This window comes from Exophiala xenobiotica (genome assembly GCF_000835505.1).
Source record: "Exophiala xenobiotica strain CBS 118157 unplaced genomic scaffold supercont1.6, whole genome shotgun sequence".
Classification (NCBI taxonomy): Eukaryota; Fungi; Ascomycota; class Eurotiomycetes; order Chaetothyriales; family Herpotrichiellaceae; genus Exophiala; species Exophiala xenobiotica.
This window is the reverse complement of record NW_013562489.1, coordinates 1,975,276-1,991,807: the sequence shown is the minus strand read 5'-3', so window position 1 is coordinate 1,991,807 and position 16,532 is coordinate 1,975,276. Positions and strand designations below refer to the sequence as shown.

Below are 16,532 nucleotides of genomic sequence, written 5' to 3'. Positions count from 1 at the left end.
TCCCTCAGGCTAATGGAAACCGTCTTTGCGACTTCGCACGCTATTAGCTTTCCGTCGAGTTTCATTCTGTCTTCCACTCCAGTTTCTTTTCATTCTCCTGACATCTCGTCGCTTGATCCGGTTCCAAACAAATACTACTCGCCTCCGCCGCCCTGCCAGTACCTAATTCCCGCCGCGATCGCGTGCAAATCCGTTGCGCAACGTGCTACATACCCACACCTCGAGATTGTGCGCTGGAATGGGCTGACCCTGCTGTTTTATTGCGGCGAATGCATGCGGGCCGACATGTGCCCTTGAGCGACTCTTCTCTTTTCGACATTGTACATACCAGGGAGCTCTATGCCATCCCTAACGGCAGTGGTGATGCAAGACGACAAACCGGAAGAGGCTCCGAAGAGACCGCCGTTGCTCTTGCCGGCCATTGCACCCAAGGATGAGCTTTCGTCCTCGGCGAGCTCGAGCCGCAGTGGCCAGCCAGGTCCGAGTGTCCCGCGGCGCACCCGTCTACCCCCTCGATCGCGAACCGGATGCTGGACATGTCGCAAGCGCAAAGTGAAATGTGATGAAGGGAGGCCGCAATGTGGTCAGTGTAGCCGTTTGGGACATACTTGCGATTACAGCCCTCGACTGGCTTTTCGGGACGACACTCCTCGAGTGCGGGAGCGTCTTCAGGATGTCATGGTGGTTTCCAATACAGTATGGGACTGTGAGTCTTTCAATCGTGATTGCGCAGCTTCTGCTCACTCCTTGGCAGCCAATTCGCCCTCGAGGACCGATACCAGTGCTGGCTCAGCGGTACTGGACGACTTACCGCCTTTTGCTGCATTGACAACCGACGAAGAACGAGAGAAAAAGGCAGAACGCTCCAGTCCAGGAACATACAATGTGGTCGTCAATCAGGAAAGCTTTCAGCACTTGCCAGCGTATAGCGATGATGCCGAAGTCAAGAAAGAGTTGCTTTCACCCCTGCGCCGAAGCTCTATTGCCGCCTCCATTGCGAGCAGTTCAGGGCGGGACGTTGCTGTTGAAGGCATTCCCGTGCCTGGTGATCCCAACACCGTTGTGCTACCAAGATTCGAGGACGTCGCCAGGCGCAATACCTTTAGTTCCTTCAAGGACCTACGTTCGCCAATCTCTCCCACCGCGAGACACACATTGATCAAGACCGAAGATTCGGACGAGGTTGCGATCGTGGAAGAATCAGAGTTCATACTGGACGGCCAGGGCCCGGGGCAAGATGACAAGTACATCAGGCAATTCCGGCAGGTGGTTTGGAAACAGCTCGTGCCTGCAGAGCTCGACCAGAAAGACGGAATGATGAGGTCAAGTGTCGGAGTCCTGGAAACTGCCGCAAGCATGTTCCCTCCGGTATGTCGTTGAAAAGATGCCCGAAACTGTGCTGACACATACCACAGTTACACCACGCAATGATGGCGGTCGCCGCTCTCAGTTTGGCTGCGCAAGATGGAAATTCAAGACTCGATGCATTACAGCACTATCAACAAGCCCTACCGGCTCTACAAAGCACTCTGAAAAGTCCTCATGACCTGTCATCTGACGGGGCGTTCTTGACTCATTTTTTATTGCTTGTATATGAGGTGAGATCCACCGATGGCTGCTAGAAGTGAGGACTGACATTGACTGCAGATTGCAGCAGCTGAAGACGATAACTCGAATCTATGGTCACAGCATTTGTCCACTCTTCTGCGAATTGCACTCTTGCGGCGTGATGTTTTCGGCGGAGAAAGATACCCCTTTCTTGTTTGGTGGATCTGCAACATTGATCTGGATGCATTATTCAGTGGCGTCGGTACGGGCGAATTTGTTGGGTATCTGCTAAATCACGACGGCATTCCCGACCCCAGCTTTCATCTATACCCGCTGGGTTTGGACGGCTCGAGTGTCTTGTATGCTGAGGAGCTGGAATCGTTACCGACAATCCTACAACTCGATTATGAGGTTACCATCTTGGCCGTTCGATTGGTTCTACTGGCGCGGGAGTTCCGCAATGATGCTACGTTTGCTATTGCTGATTTCATGCAGAGGGAACAAGCCACCCAGATCCGTCAGCGTCGAACTTTCGAATTTCAGGAGTCTTTGCGGCAGTTATGGCTGAATCCAGCAGTCTCAATGATAGGGCAAAACGTTCAGAATCTCCCAGAGCGGCCTAAACAACTATACGAACATGCGGCCACGCTTTACCGCGCCTCCATCATTTTCTCGCATACGACTATGTGGCCGGGGCAAAGGCTCGAGACCTCCCCGGACTACGATACTGAGATTGCCGTCGCTTCGAATCAGATCCTACAACTGGCAAGGAAAGCGCATTCCGAAGATCGTTGGCATTGCCGATACCTTGTCTTTCCGGTTTTTATGGCCGGGTTTGCCAGTACGGATGGAGCACAACGAATGCAAGCGTTAGACCTGATCCGCGCCATGGAGAAGACGAGCATCGGCCGGAATACAACCGTTACACGAAAGGCACTGGCAGCAGTGTATGAGAGCCAAAACGAGCGATTTATGAACACAGGACAAAGTCTTGATGTCGACTGGATGCAAGTCATGGCCGAGAGGAACTTGTTGGTTGTCAATTTTGGTTTCTGATCCTGAGTGACAATCCACTGCCGAATTCTTTTGTTTCCTTCTTATTTTCGTTAAGGTTCCCTGGCCAGTACAAGGATTTCAGTGGCAAAGCATATGCGGCAATATGACAAGCGTGCTCGGATGCACCGCTTCTCCCAGTTGCTGAGTTGTTCCAACCTTGGAAAGGCGTGACATGGAGTTATAACGCGATGGAATTGCTTACGGGAGGCCATACCTTATTCCAGCGTTTGATTCTTCTGCAACGGTACGCAGGAGGACATGTCCACAATGGCGCTTCTCGAAATGAACCGACAAGGACAGATGACAGACCTGAGCCTCGTCACGAAAAGCAATTTCTGCTATGGCTCGGGAGGACATGACGTGACATGACATGACGGTGTCAGACTTAACTCGACTATGTTGCACACAATGAGAAAGTCTTACGGTTGAAGGGGTTTCGTGGTAGGTGGCATCTTTCCGTCGCCACAATCGGCAGCCAAGGTTCGACAACGGTCGTGTGGATGGTATACTCTACATTTGAAGACAGCCTTATTATAATGTGACACGAGACAAAATGATGCTGGTTACTAAGTTTTGACGAACGTTAGGTCCCTTTCAAGAACAGAGCCTTGTCGGCGTCGCCGTTATGCTTCAAATGGTGTCTCGCTTGGAATTGGGTTTCCCGGGTTCGAGGGTCCGACATTCTCCAGGACAAGTCAACCATCGAAATTTTCTGTTATCGGAGACAATCTCGTGACGGTGCGGTACCACTTCGAAGTTTTTGTTATCGCTTTTTGCGCACATGTGGAAGATCCCTCGATGTTCGGTTTGAGTACAGAATCACTACAACTGGCCATAGGGCTAAGGATTCGTCCCGCCCAATGGAGTATGTCCGAGGAAATATCCAGCACTGTGATATCCAGGCCAGAAGTACAAGTGGCCACCAAGGAACCCCTGAGATCAAAGCGGATCCCAAATCCCACTCATCAATCGGTACCGGATACGTGGCGTCCAGCATTATCGGAGGGGGCCGGATGCCGGTGGCCTGGCTGTCAGCAGTCTAGCCCTTGGGCCTAACTAAGCGTCCCCTGGGTTGGGCATGATAAGGAAGCAAGGCTACCACTTGCAGCTGATATCACTCCTGGCTGTCTCAGCCTTGTGCGCCGACTGATGTGGTAGTGTATTTTGCTGTGGCTGAAGGTTCGCTCCACTGTTAATGATGGCCGGGATGACCAGCCCAACCATCTGACTATGCATGATTTGCCATAACATGACCAGGCGGGGCTCTTCTCTGCACAGCTGTCCAAGGCGTGAAACGAGGTCCATCTTGGATGCCTGTCGGGCTCTACTGGTGCCGAAGAGGCACGTACTGTTACGGTCTCGGTCACGTACATTCAGCGACCATCATACGTAGTAAGGCGGATACATTGGCCATGGTATGAGGATAGATGATCCCGTAGGAGAGACATCGGACGCCACAGTACTTTTGTTGCACGTGTGAGGCGGGAACTTCACCCTATGCAGCAATACGGTGGAGTTTGAGGTCCTAAAGCGCTTTAATTATCTTTTGATAGTACGAGTACGAGTAGCCTGCGCATCCAACAGATCTCCGACAACCTTCCATATACCCATGTCGCAAGACCAATAACTTCAAAGCACCATGACCATGTTCGCATCATGTCGGACCAGAACTATCGGAAGCCGTTGCTTTTCGCACTAGCCGGCGCCACTGTGCTCTCTGTAGCCTTCTATACGTACACCTACTATTCGACCGAGTTGCGCCTCGAACCGATCCAGCCATCATCCTTACATCGCAGCAATGCCATCCGCCGGCCTAGACATAGACGTCACTGGCGGGCTGGCATCGTCCCCCGCACTCTTGATTACGATCCAACCGAGCGAGCCATCAATAATCTGGAACGGCGAAATCAGACAGGAGAAGGCTACGGAGAATATCACAACAAGTGGTTTTTTCCGGAATCGTTAGATACCGAAGGGGCTGACTTGACTCTGTTGCCATGCAAGCTGAAGCCTATTTACGACCATCTGCTGCGACACACTTTGGTGCCTCTTTCACCATATCAACAAGACTGTCTTCGGCTGCACATCCATGGCGTTTTCACGCAGAACTTCCTCCGCGAAGAATTCCCCGAAGGCTACATCATAGGAGATGATGCCTACATCGTAGCAAGGGGTCTCGAGGTACTTGGGGTTGCTGAGGAGATTGTCTATGAGGTTGTAAAGGCCTTCGATGAGGGAGAATTCCATTTGAGTGAGGAATGGAGTCCCCTCGAGGCCCCTATAGAAAGCCCAGTACAGGTTCCGGTGCATACTGATGGCGCCACCGAAGACATGGCTCCCCAGGATGCTCTGCAGGCTTTGCGCGAGTCCGGAGGAGACGAAGAAGGAGAGAGCGAGATATCGTTCAGCAACAACGAAGATGATCCCGAGGGCAGCCAGAACATGCTTGATCTGCTCTATCACATCGCGGGCGAACAGGCACGCAAAGAAGGATACATCCATCGTGGCGTTGAGTGCAACAGCTGTGGCACCCATCCCATCCAAGGCATCCGCTACCATTGTGCGAATTGCTTCGATTTTGACCTGTGCGAAAGTTGCGAGGCTAGCTCTACACACGCCAAAAGCCACGTTTTCTTCAAAATCCGCATACCTGCGCCATCAAGAGGAAACATTAAACATGTCATCCCGTCGTGGTATCCAGGAGACGCGAATGCGTTTCCGACTTCTCTCCCTAAGAATGTATCCAAACCTTTATTGGAGCAGACAAAGATGGATCGTACGGAGATGGTCGCCCTTTACGAGCAATTCAAATGCCTCGCAGGCCATTTCTGGCCTACTGATCCTTCTGGGCTGGGAATGGCCATTGACCGAAAAGGATTCGACGCTTATTTCATTCCTTCAACGGCCGATAAACCGTCTGCTGCGAATCTGATCTATGACCGCATCTTCGCATATTACGATACAGATGATAATGGCCTCATTGGGTTCGAAGAATACATCAAAGGCCTTGCTCGCCTTCAGGACAAGTCACGATCCGCGAGACTGGAACGCATATTCCAGGGTTACGATCTTGATGCAGATGGTTATGTGGATCGGAAAGATTTTCTTCGTATGTTTCGTGCATATTACGCCCTGAGCAAAGAGTTGAGTCGCGAGATGTTCAATGCACAAGAGGATTATGGTCCCAACGAGGAGGAAGTTCGGGAAGTTGTTCATGGTAGTCAACCGATCAGTGCTGCATTCGGTGGCAGCATTCTGAACGGACACGAATCAAGGACAGGCCAAGACAAAGAGCGACAGGCGACCGGCGATCTTGAATTGTCCAATGGACCGAACGGTGTTCTTCAGCCTGACATGGAAACGCGAGGAGATCGTGCTAGGGCTATTGGCAATGTCGCGCTTGGGAATCGCACGAGAAATCATCCCTTCCGCTCATTCAGGCCTGAGCGATCAGAAGACGAGCCCGTCATGCTTCTTCCGAGTGATAGCAATTTTACACGTTCCGGAATGGAGGATGTTGATGAGGCACCTGAAGAGGAGCTCACTGGCCCTGATGCACCTCTACAAACGTACGGCTGGCCACCACCTTTGACGCCAGAGGCACGAGACATCATTACCGCTCTCGGACGCGAAGTAGCGCTCGAGGATATCACCGATCCTCTGGACAGGACCAGAGTGATATATGCCCAGGCTGAACGCCTTGATGTCGAAGCTGATCACGCCGAGGAGGCTGCCAGAACGAAGGCTGTTGAAGAAAGGTGGCGTCGGCGACAGTTTTACCTCGATGAGGAGGAAGGCATGACAAGACCGCCTGGTTACATGGAGCCAGACAGTTCCGACGATGAGAATGTTCCACCAATTCTCAAGAAAAGTCGGTGTGACGGTGCCTCGAGCCCTCGGAGACCATCTGTGCGATCCCGATCGTCATCCAAGGTGCGCTTCGATGATAGTGCCATTGACACCGACTATGAGACGCGTTCGAATGCGTCCTCTCGGAGCATTACCCTCAACGAAAGATGGGGTGGATACGAACTTGGTCAAGCCGACGCAGATATCGGCAAGGATATCCTCTATCAAGCGGTTCAACAAGGCTTCAATGAATTGTTGGATGGCTTGTTCAAGGAAAAAGAAGATGAGTGGCTTGAGGTCTGCCGGACCCGCAATAATCGTCACAAGTTCAAAAGAGAGAGAGAAGAGTACGGAAAGGTGCTTGAGGCAGCGAAAGAACGAAAAGAGGAAGCACTGAAAGAGGCCGACATGCTTAGAACCGAAGAGCTGCTCAACGGATCTTCTTCGGGCCCCGACTTGCCACAGGGCGACGTTGCCGAACCTGTTTCCACTACAATTCCTGAAACGATTATCCCTGATATTCCTGATCCCGATGATCATATAGAATTGATGTTCGGAAACGGCCTGTCGAACCACAACGACATTGCAAATGGAGCGAACCAGGAAGCCCTGTCAGAAGGATCTTATCATGACCCTACTCTTCCGCAGTTTCGACCCGATCACAATTCTGGACCAGCATCTCCTGCCCCAACGCCGCCACCCAATCCATTTGGTGGTGACTCCGTTGCTTCACGAGCACTGTACGATCTTTGGCTTCGCCATGATGCGATTGAGGCGGAAGCTGACGAGCGGAGTGGCCCCGGAAAGCTCAGTTTCCCAGAATTTCGACGAAAAATGGTTCTAGAGGACGAAGTAGGCAAAGCGCTTGGCGTCAAGGGCAAAAGCCAAGGTGAAAATGAACAACATGGGTGGGAGAGCAGTGCTGATCTTGGGAGATTGGCTTTCGTGGGTACTTGGTTGGAGATGGCGAGCTTCTAGTGAATAGCGGTGTCGGTTCCTTGCCAGCCCCGCTGACCATACGCTTGTTCGTTGGCGTTCTGCAACACCGACACCCTCACCATCTGCGCAGCATTCATATATGGAGCTTATTCCTAGTGAAGCATCGCTCCAACATTCCAGGATCTTAGCTGTACAACAGAAGCAGGACGAGTTTACGATGTTATGATTTCAAGCAAATGATACCTGAACGCATTTCCCAGCGATGTTGCATATCGGGAGGCACCCAGAGGCAAATGACTCAATAGGTACGCAATGGCAAACGTTACAAAAGTCCTCAACATCCATCCAATGTGATGAACAAGCAATTCAAACCGCTGCAGGGACCTTGACGTACAACAGCGGCGCGTGCTGTTGGGTACCCAATGTGTCTCTCTCTCCAATGCTTCCCTGCTCCCAAGGTCTTTTTATTGTACATTTCCAAGCCATCGCTGGGTCAAAATACATGTTTGTGAGAATGTTTTGCTCCTGGACCCCATACAACCGTCCTATCACATCATTTGTCAAGACGTTGGCTGACTTGACACGTTGGTATGTTGCGGGATCATCGAACATGATGTCAAAAGTCAGCTCAAAAGGTCCGCTGTTCTTGGATCGGACGATCTTGGCTATATCCATCATCAACGCCTCTCCTTGAGGCACCACTTTCGGCACCAGCGGTTTCGGTCGGCCATTGGTGAATTCTTCCAGCTCTTCCGCAGAGAAGTGTATCGGTTCAGGAGTGGCAGGCTCGCTGCAGTCAATGACGACACAGCTTACTGGGAACATACTGAGCTCCTCCCCAGGATGTAGATCGATGAGGTGGTAGATGTTCCACCGGAACACTTCACCTGCATCCTGCTCGTGGGGCGACAATGGTGAAGCAAAGTTGCCGGCCGTTGCCATTTGTCCTTCGTATGGCATATGCAGGATAGATGCTCGCACGTTGTTGGCGATTGCGTGTGACTTCTCTTTCGTGGGAGCAACAACCTCGCCCAGGACTCCGATCTCATGAGCAGTGACCTTGGATTGCTCGAATGGACCCATGACCGCAGTTTTGCCGTACACTTGGAAATTAAGTTGGCAATGCTCGTCTTGGTCCAGCTCGGGAAACATCTTTTGCGTGTACGCTCGAGCCCTTTCCAGGAACTCGTCGATTTGTGCAATCAAGATTGGGTCTCGAATACCGCCGATAAAGATTGTCCGGTGTCCTAACCTTTCCACGCCTTCCAACTTAACTTGATAGATGGGCGTCGGCATGAAACTGGCTCCAGAAACTCGGACCGTCCTACCATCTGCAAGCAGTTCGTACTGAGCGGAATCCAAGTGCACGACACCACCTGGACCAGGGTGTCTGTCTGGTCGGGTCTTCTCATAGAGGGTGTGAGCGGCGACAGAGACGGGTGTACATGCTTCGAACGGGGACACTGGTGTCAAGTCGAACCACGATTGTCTGACTGTGGCGACCATGGTCCGCCCTTTGGGCACAGCACAGAATGCACCACATTCCATGATCTTTCCCAGGTACCATGCAACCCCAGGATCGACACCACCGCTGAGGCAGAATCCAGCGAAGGGCGAGGGGTCATAGGACCGGCCAGAAAGGATGATATCGGGGTCTGTCTGCAAGGCAGCGATGAACGGCTCGGCACCCATCTGGCCGACGATATCGACAGCTCTGTCCACATCCATTTCCGTGAGGTCGGCCACCGGACCACAAGGATGAGCTTGACCTTTGAGGATTCTAGCTTTTATTGTTTCCCGGCTGATGTCGGTCGTGATTGTGGCGACCTTGAACGAGAAATTATGAGCACTCGCGATCTCCTTGATGATATCCAGCATTTCGTCAACGTGCTTGTTGCTGCCATCGCCCCCTGCCGAGGAAATCAATACTTTGATCCGCCGGTAAAAGCAGGCTTCCAGCATATGTGTCGGATCCCTGATGTAGCTTTCTCTCCCGCAAGTCATCTTATTCATTTCCAACTTGTATGGCCCGCCGTCAGTGCTGCCTGCATCAACGATGATTGCAGCGGGCTTGAACTTGTCGACGCCCAGCCAGAAGTGGTCGCTTCTGAACCCATGTCCCAGGATCGCACATGGTGTCAAGATCCTGAACTCGGAGTAGTCGAGACTGCCCATGATGAATTGTTGTTGTCACTAGTATTCCTTAGTGGTGCAAGACCGAATCATGAGAGAATCTCATCGATCTATGGTCGTATATATGACTGCAATTCAGCCTGGGCCTCGGCTTCGAGCAAGTTTCGTAGGGTCAGAAGCACTTTCGGTATCATAGCGACCCAGTCCTGTGGGTAGCGAGCGACAAGGGCCGAGCGAGGTGGACACCCTATCAACAAGTTATTTACTCAAGGTGGTTCTCGGACACGCAAAGTCTGAAGGGGCATTTTCTTTGTTTGCTAACCATTGATGTATCACGACATATCCGGTCTTGATTTGCAAGTAGGCACCACTTTACCGCCCTGGGCGTTGCTTTCATGAGTTGCCAGTGCTCTCTGTGCGCATTATCCGTTGAATTTCGAGGTAATGCATACCAAGTTAGATACTATAAACCGGCGGCAGGTATGCCGAGTCTCAAGAATATTCTTCCCCCTTGACGTGAATGCCTCAAGATGTCAACAACAACTTCTACTGAACCAGGAACACGAATTGACGGACACCACGGTCTCAATCTTTGTATTGCAGCAGTGGGTTCCATGCATCACCGACTCTCATCAAGTCTCGGCTTAGAAGTACTCTCACCGCCATTCTAGTCGGGCATACCAGCGGCCTAGGCCCTCAGTGTCCCGGTACTTCGACCCTTGAGCCATCAGCTTGGAGTCCTACGAATCGAGCCAATCCGATTTCTCTCTCAGATCAGGCACAAGCATCAAGGCCACTGAGTTGATGTTGGATGTTGACCATGAAACGCGAGCGCGAGCGAATGAGTAGGGTCAATCCACGAGACTTGGTTCGAAGATGTGACTGGTCGAACTAGGCCATCCCTGAAGTTGAGCAATCAGTCCCGTGCACCCATCCTGAAGAGCATATAGGGCTTTCGCCATCTTGCTGACCTCGTGGCCGAATCTTATATACATTCAATATGTCTTGTCCTACAAATTCCCCTTCCACGTCCATAGCTGGTCTGTTCGGTATCGCGTTGGACGATACTGACCTTCGAAAATGACACCACCAACATATACTTTGCTATCGCTTCGCCGTTCTCGCAATTTGAAACGTCAAAAATGGTCAACAGGCGTCGGCTTCTCTCGCATGGCTAGTAACAACTGTACCTGTGGCAAACAACATCGGAGGCAAATGTCCCTATGTTTGGTCCTCCCACGGCATCGATTCGGATCTAGTCGATTCAATACCCTGATCCTGCTCTTTCTTCGACTCTTCTACCATGCAGGCTCTTTCGATACTGCCCCAGTTATTGCTCCTGAGGGCACTTCTATTCAGAAAATGCTGAATGCATCGGCCCTGCAAGCCTTCGAGGTGGCAGTGCCGGCGAATGCTCAAAAAGCCAGTGACCAAAGTCTACCCGACCTGCTCAGATGTTACCAGAAACTCTCCACCAGGGAGTGGCTCCACACGTTATCGGACCAAGCATCTGAATACAGGAATTGGAAGGTCTGCTCCATCACGTGGATCAAGGCGCTCGCCTCTCCCTTCTCTCATGAGTTTCTTCAATTCATTGCCGAGGACGCCGTGACCGGTCGACGCAGTCGCATTGCTGCTGGTCGCGAAGAGAACGGGGATTGGGTCCTGGTAGGCTGGGATTGGGCTTCTGGGCAGACGCCTTCGGATCATTACAAATTGCCGCTCCCTTTGCTCAGCCTGGAATTCGACGATCCGCAAAGACGGCCCAACATGTATGACCTGTCTCAGGTTCTAGCCGCGATAACCGAACGACAGCCTTACTACAGGTTCCGGAGAGAGATGTGTTGGTGGTACGCCGAGACTGCGCTGGATGATATGAAGACAAAGTATGGTGGCTCGATCAAGGAATGGCAATGGTCCAGATATAGGTATTCTTTCATTGTCAAGACGAGCTTGATTCGACGGAAGGTTCTGACAAAACATGCTGAGGCTTTCAAGACGCAATTGGCGGAGGAGCTGAATTACTGAGGTGCACATATACCTGACATCGTACCGTATTTGAGTAAAAATCCAGAAGTGCCTAAAGTGATGTTGGTCCTTGGACTGCCGGATAGCGAAGCACGTTCAGCATATCTACTGTCGCGCGATCACAACATTTGATACTCTGTAGTACTTCGATTAGACCCTACGAAGCAGACAAGGCTGAGACGCAGCCTCGTGGACTCTAGTGGCTGTGGTACTAGGCTGCGCACCGGAAATTAGCCGATGCCTCGTCATCTCTGTCCATGCCACTTTCAATGCAGCTACAAACACACAATACAACCTCTACCAACTCTCTCCTCTGTAACCATACCGCCTCCTCCAGCGCGATAGTAGAGAGCTATACTCCTATCGCTAAGCACTTCCATCGCCATGTCCGGCCCCGAAGTCCATCACCTCTTCCACGCTCCCATCGCCGACCACTCGTTCTCCGCCGACCGCCAGACCGTCGCTGTAGCAAAGGAGAACATTGTCGAACTCTACGGCAAATCAGGCAACAAATTCGTGTTGAAAGATGAGCTCAAAGGCCATGACAAGACCGTCACGGGTGTCGATATCGCGCCCAACAGCGGCATGATCGTGACCTGTTCTCAAGGTAAGCCCGTGCAGCGTCGCACACCTTCTGCGCGGGGCATTCCCGCTGACACCTACAGATCGAAACGCCTACGTTTGGGAACCCTCGCCGTCAGGCTGGAAACCCACGCTGGTCCTCCTCCGCATCAACCGAGCCGCCACGTTCGTCCGCTGGTCGCCCTCGGAGAAGAAATTCGCCGTCGGCTCCGGCGCACGGCTCATTGCAGTCTGCTACTTTGAAGAGGAAAACGACTGGTGGGTCTCGAAACACCTGAAAAAGCCGATCCGCAGCACCGTGACAACTCTGGCGTGGCACCCAAACAGTGTGCTCTTGGCCGCCGGGTCGACCGACTCCCACGCCCGCGTGTTCTCGGGCTTCATCAAGGGCATCGACGAGCGTCCCGAGCCCAGCGTATGGGGCGAGCGGCTGCCCTTCAACACCGTGTGCGGCGAGTACCTCAATGATTCGGCGGGATGGGTGCACGCCGTGTCGTTCAGCCCGAGCGGTGACGCCTTGGCCTTTGCGGCGCACGACAGCAGCATTACTGTCGTCTACCCGAGTGGTCCGGACAGCCCGCCTAAGGCGATGCTGAGTATCTCGATGCAGACGTTGCCGTATACAAGCTTGATCTGGAACGGCGAGAGCGAGATCATTGCTGCCGGGTACGATTGCGAGGCGTTCAGATTCCGTGGGAGTGAGGCCGGCTGGGAAATGGTGGGCAGTGTCGAGGCCAAGACCCGGCCGGGCATGGGCAGCGGCGCAAGGGAAGAGTCCGCCTTGCACATGTTCAGACAGATGGATCTGAAGGGGAAGGTCAAGGACGATACGCAGCTCAATACCACGCATCAGAATACCATCAATACGCTCCGTGTGTATGAAGGGTCCGCCGCGGGTGTGAGGAAGTTTAGTACGAGTGGTGTCGATGGAAGGATCGTTGTATGGACCATCTAGATGGCATCATGGCAAGAATTCCGGCACACAGAATAGGAAGCCAAAAGTCAACTACTGGAAACCGCGGCCGGTCAGAAATGGAACCTCCCAATGGCTTACGAAAAGGGAAAAGGATGAGACTTCGGTTTGTGTTAGTTCAAGATGCACTACCGAACTGCCAGGTAATGGTCGACATTTTCGGGCTTCTGTCTCTCTTGCAGAGACTTCAGTATATCCGTCAGGCACTCCTTTCTTCCTTGGTCAAGTCCATAATTACCTCATCGTCTCCAGTCTCTGTCTGACTGCCCACCGTTGCCTCAGAATCGGAGTCACCCTCCTGCATCAACTGGTATGCCTCCTCTTGTTTGACCTGGACATCGGTCGGAAAGGGGTGCGCAGCCTCGTGCTCCTTCAACAGGTATTCCTCCTCTTCAATTTCGATGACGGAGCTGTCGCACGCACGCACATCTGCTCCCGGCAAGTCATTCACTGAAGTCCCGCCTCGTACACACCTCTGCTCGTACGCTTCACCCATCGAGGCGTCCCGTCCAGTCGTGCTCCCACCCACGGTCTCAGCATCAATAGCCCTCATCCTCACCGCAAACTCGACCTGTAATCTCTTCAACCACGCGGTGAGATTCCTTGGTTCGGTTTCACCACTCGCGCAACTCTCCCTGGCTTGAACAAGCTGCTCACGCAGATTCAACAGCAACTTCCTCCGTCTCGCCAGTGCCGTAGCCTGTGGATCTCGTCTCCGCGCCTCATTCCGCTCATGCAGCATCCTCGACACACCCTCGGCGACCTCGACCACCTGCCCAGGTAGACCGATGACCTTCGCCAGCGCCAGGCCGTAGAACTTCTCCTCCTCGTACCCGTCCGAGATCTTGTAGCGCATCTTCATCTTGGAATAATCATCGCTGATATCCACGGCAAGATGCAGATTGACTACACCTGCACGCTCGGCCAAGATTCGCGGTAGATCTCGAAAATGCGTAACGAACCACACCAGCGCCTTGGACTCGATCAACGCCTCGGCAATAGCAATGGCGATCGCCAATCCGTCCGTCGTGCTCGTCCCGCGCCCGAGCTCGTCGATAATGACGAGACTGTGCTCAGAGATGTTGTGCAGAATGAACGCCATCGCCCGCATCTCGCTGGCGAAAGTAGACACGTTGGCTTCGATGCTGTCGTCCGTCGACACGCGCGCGAAGAGCTGCCGCGTGATCGGGAACGACGCGTAGCTGGCCGGCACGAAGCTGCCGATCAGCGCCATGATAGTGGACAGCGCAATGCTGCGGATATATGTGCTCTTCCCGCTCATGTTGCAGCCCGTGATGATCTGGAAGCGGTTCTGCTGCGTGGCGTAGACATCGTTGGGGACGAAGCGTTCGGCCTGGAGTTTCTCGCGCAGCGGGTGCCGCCCGGCTTTGATGGCCAGAGTATCCGTGATCTCTGGTCTGACGTAGTTATTGAGGATTGCTAGTTGGGCGAGAGAGGCGAGCATGTCGAGCAGGGCAATGGACTCGCTGATTTTGAAGAGTGGGTGGATCTTGGAACGGACGGCGTCGATGAGTCCCTGCACCGCGCGGTCGCCGAGGGTGATCACGTCGGCGTGCGCGTTGCGGATCTTTTGGTTCATTTTGACGAGTTCGAGGGTTTGGCATTCAATGAATTTGGACCGCCGGTAGGTGTTGATGAAGATGGGCGGCAGCGAACTATTCTCGAGGTCTGGCCCGTAGACACGCAGGTAGTATTGGCGAGTGGTGTCGAATTTCAGGTCGATGGAAAGTTCGTGGTTGTCTAGGGCTTGTTAAGTTGTGCGTGAGCTGAGTGGGGGACTTGGGCCAGGGTTTTACTGTTGAGTTGCTCGACCATCTGGAAGACGTCGTCGTTGATCTCCTTGTATGTTTGGCGGGCAACGTCGAGGAAGCCATTGACGCCGGCCTCGCATATGTTAGCTTGCAAGTGGAATCCAACGGATAGTAGCTTACTCGTATGGCATAAACTCGTTGGTTGCGTAGATCTGTCGGCTTGGTGGAGTAGTGTACATCCTCGTTGAGAGTTTCCCGAATAAGCGTTTCGATTTCTGCATAGTCTTCTGGTCTGCACAGCTGCAGATGCAGTGTGAGAATAATCTTTTGCATGGCTTCGACATACTGACCTGATGAATCATCTGCAGATCATCGCTGCTGCTGCCTGCAAGCGCCTGCCAGATGGGCTTGATAGACTCCACGAAAGTCTTCAGCATGAGGACTTGGTTGACTGATTGTTCCATGTATTGAACGTCAGGCTTTGTTGACATGACAACGAGCTAGAGAGGTTAGTTTTATGATCGGCTTTCACACGAGCGATTACAGACAGCTGCAAGAACGCGATCACTGTCCACGAAGGATTTCAGAGCTACTGCCAGTCAGAAAATTCTTCCTCTCGGAAGGTGGTTGTACCAGCTCGGATAGCAGACAGCATGTACTCCTTTGTTGTCAATTCTTCGAGGGCATCCTGTCTCTTTTGGATCTTGTCCACATCTGTAGATGGTTGGAGGACATTGTTTCGGAGAAAACGAGCACCCATTGGTGTCAAGGTTTCATTCAACAAACCGAGGAGACACTCTCGAGACTTCGCGTTCTGCAGATTTTGGATCAATTCAAGAGACGCAATTGTAGAAAGGTCGATCATCATAGAACCTTCTGAGGGCTCAAATCGGATCCTCAATGTCTGTGCAGCAAATGTCTTTCCCAGGCCCAGCTCAATATATTTCATAACCTGCCATCGTTAGTTTCCTTGGGGAAGGTCACGAGCTCGACCTACTGCTGAAAAGCAGCATGTTGCTAAGTAGTTCCCTCTGAGTGCCAGCTTTAAAGATTCAAGATCATCTGGGAAAGCAAGATATTGAACGTAGTCATGTCCACTGCTCTCCGACCAATACTTCCGGTCAATGTCTGTCATCAAAATACCATAGTCATCGACTTCAAGATTTTCAGACACAATCGAAACAAGCTTCGAATCTGCAGCATTGGACATGTAAAGAATTTCGCAAGGAGAAAAGACTTTGATTTTATGACAGGTTCGCGCATATGTTGGGGTATCGGGGAACTGGCAAACAACTACCTCCGAGGTAGAAAAATTGACAAATGAAAGGCCAACAGTAGGAGATATTCCACGAGATTCAGCAATGGCACAAATGGTTTCATCGTCGGCAGCAGAGGTCGGTGCTGCTGTCTTGGAGCGTGACCTGCCGTTTGATCTGCCTGTCGGCCTGCTGTTGGCCCTGCTGCTGAGGTGAGAGGTTGTTGACATTGCTCGAGAGGCTATGGCCACCTTGCGAGCATGTGCCCGACGATTTGCAGGACCTGGAAGAAGGAAAGGAAGATGCATTGTCGTCAAGAAACACTAAATCTAGGTGAACAGGCTCAGGAAGGTCTGCCGAGCGTCTCCCCGCACGAGGCTGGTGAGGCTGGTGAGG

General features: G+C 52.4%; 7 protein-coding genes across 7 annotated transcripts; 4 read left to right on the top strand and 3 right to left on the bottom strand.

Annotated features, from left to right (window-relative positions):
* Positions 1 to 81: 81 nt before the first annotated feature.
* On the top strand, positions 82 to 4,089 carry PV05_10000 (uncharacterized protein). The gene is made up of 4 exons (XM_013456391.1): positions 82 to 706; positions 755 to 1,368; positions 1,416 to 1,598; positions 1,648 to 4,089. The coding sequence occupies exons 1-4, from the start codon at positions 340 to 342 to the stop codon at positions 2,602 to 2,604; spliced, it is 2,121 nt and encodes a 706-aa protein (XP_013311845.1). The 5' UTR covers positions 82 to 339; the 3' UTR covers positions 2,605 to 4,089.
* Positions 4,090 to 4,206: 117 nt separating this feature from the next.
* PV05_09999 (uncharacterized protein) lies at positions 4,207 to 7,969 on the top strand. Its single transcript, XM_013456390.1, has one exon. The coding sequence runs from the start codon at positions 4,261 to 4,263 to the stop codon at positions 7,429 to 7,431; it is 3,171 nt and encodes a 1,056-aa protein (XP_013311844.1). The 5' UTR covers positions 4,207 to 4,260; the 3' UTR covers positions 7,432 to 7,969.
* PV05_09998 (uncharacterized protein) lies at positions 7,609 to 9,935 on the bottom strand. The gene is made up of 2 exons (XM_013456389.1): positions 9,848 to 9,935; positions 7,609 to 9,772 (listed from the first exon to the last, which is right to left on the bottom strand). Exon 2 carries the CDS (start codon positions 9,565 to 9,567, stop codon positions 7,759 to 7,761), a length of 1,809 nt encoding a protein of 602 aa, XP_013311843.1. The 5' UTR covers positions 9,568 to 9,772; positions 9,848 to 9,935; the 3' UTR covers positions 7,609 to 7,758.
* Positions 9,936 to 10,876: 941 nt separating this feature from the next.
* On the top strand, positions 10,877 to 11,599 carry PV05_09997 (uncharacterized protein). Its single transcript, XM_013456388.1, has one exon. It carries the CDS (start codon positions 10,888 to 10,890, stop codon positions 11,551 to 11,553), a length of 666 nt encoding a protein of 221 aa, XP_013311842.1. The 5' UTR covers positions 10,877 to 10,887; the 3' UTR covers positions 11,554 to 11,599.
* A 225-nt stretch (positions 11,600 to 11,824) lies between these two features.
* PV05_09996 (uncharacterized protein) lies at positions 11,825 to 14,288 on the top strand. Its single transcript, XM_013456387.1, has 2 exons — positions 11,825 to 12,160; positions 12,219 to 14,288. Exons 1-2 carry the CDS (start codon positions 11,938 to 11,940, stop codon positions 13,088 to 13,090), a joined length of 1,095 nt encoding a protein of 364 aa, XP_013311841.1. The 5' UTR covers positions 11,825 to 11,937; the 3' UTR covers positions 13,091 to 14,288.
* On the bottom strand, positions 13,308 to 14,708 carry PV05_09995 (uncharacterized protein; the record flags this gene model as incomplete). Its single annotated transcript, XM_013456386.1, has 1 exon — positions 13,308 to 14,708. One exon carries the CDS (start codon positions 14,706 to 14,708, stop codon positions 13,308 to 13,310), a length of 1,401 nt encoding a protein of 466 aa, XP_013311840.1.
* Positions 14,709 to 15,469: 761 nt separating this feature from the next.
* On the bottom strand, positions 15,470 to 16,399 carry PV05_09994 (uncharacterized protein; the record flags this gene model as incomplete). Its single annotated transcript, XM_013456385.1, has 2 exons — positions 15,878 to 16,399; positions 15,470 to 15,832 (listed from the first exon to the last, which is right to left on the bottom strand). The coding sequence occupies exons 1-2, from the start codon at positions 16,364 to 16,366 to the stop codon at positions 15,470 to 15,472; spliced, it is 852 nt and encodes a 283-aa protein (XP_013311839.1). The 5' UTR covers positions 16,367 to 16,399.
* Between the last annotated feature and the right edge of the window lie 133 nt (positions 16,400 to 16,532).

Excerpts from the sequence above, each read along its gene's own strand:
- PV05_09998 (XM_013456389.1), bottom strand. The coding sequence starts at position 9,567 with ATGGGCAGTCTCGACTACTCCGAGTTCAGGATCTTGACACCATGTGCG.
- PV05_10000 (XM_013456391.1), top strand. The coding sequence starts at position 340 with ATGCCATCCCTAACGGCAGTGGTGATGCAAGACGACAAACCGGAAGAG. Across the intron at positions 1,369-1,415 it reads CCGCAAGCATGTTCCCTCCG|TTACACCACGCAATGATGGC; the intron begins GTATGTCGTTGA and ends CACATACCACAG. Across the intron at positions 1,599-1,647 it reads TTTTATTGCTTGTATATGAG|ATTGCAGCAGCTGAAGACGA; the intron begins GTGAGATCCACC and ends CATTGACTGCAG.
- PV05_09999 (XM_013456390.1), top strand. The coding sequence starts at position 4,261 with ATGTCGGACCAGAACTATCGGAAGCCGTTGCTTTTCGCACTAGCCGGC.
- PV05_09997 (XM_013456388.1), top strand. The coding sequence starts at position 10,888 with ATGCTGAATGCATCGGCCCTGCAAGCCTTCGAGGTGGCAGTGCCGGCG.
- PV05_09996 (XM_013456387.1), top strand. The coding sequence starts at position 11,938 with ATGTCCGGCCCCGAAGTCCATCACCTCTTCCACGCTCCCATCGCCGAC. Across the intron at positions 12,161-12,218 it reads GATCGTGACCTGTTCTCAAG|ATCGAAACGCCTACGTTTGG; the intron begins GTAAGCCCGTGC and ends TGACACCTACAG.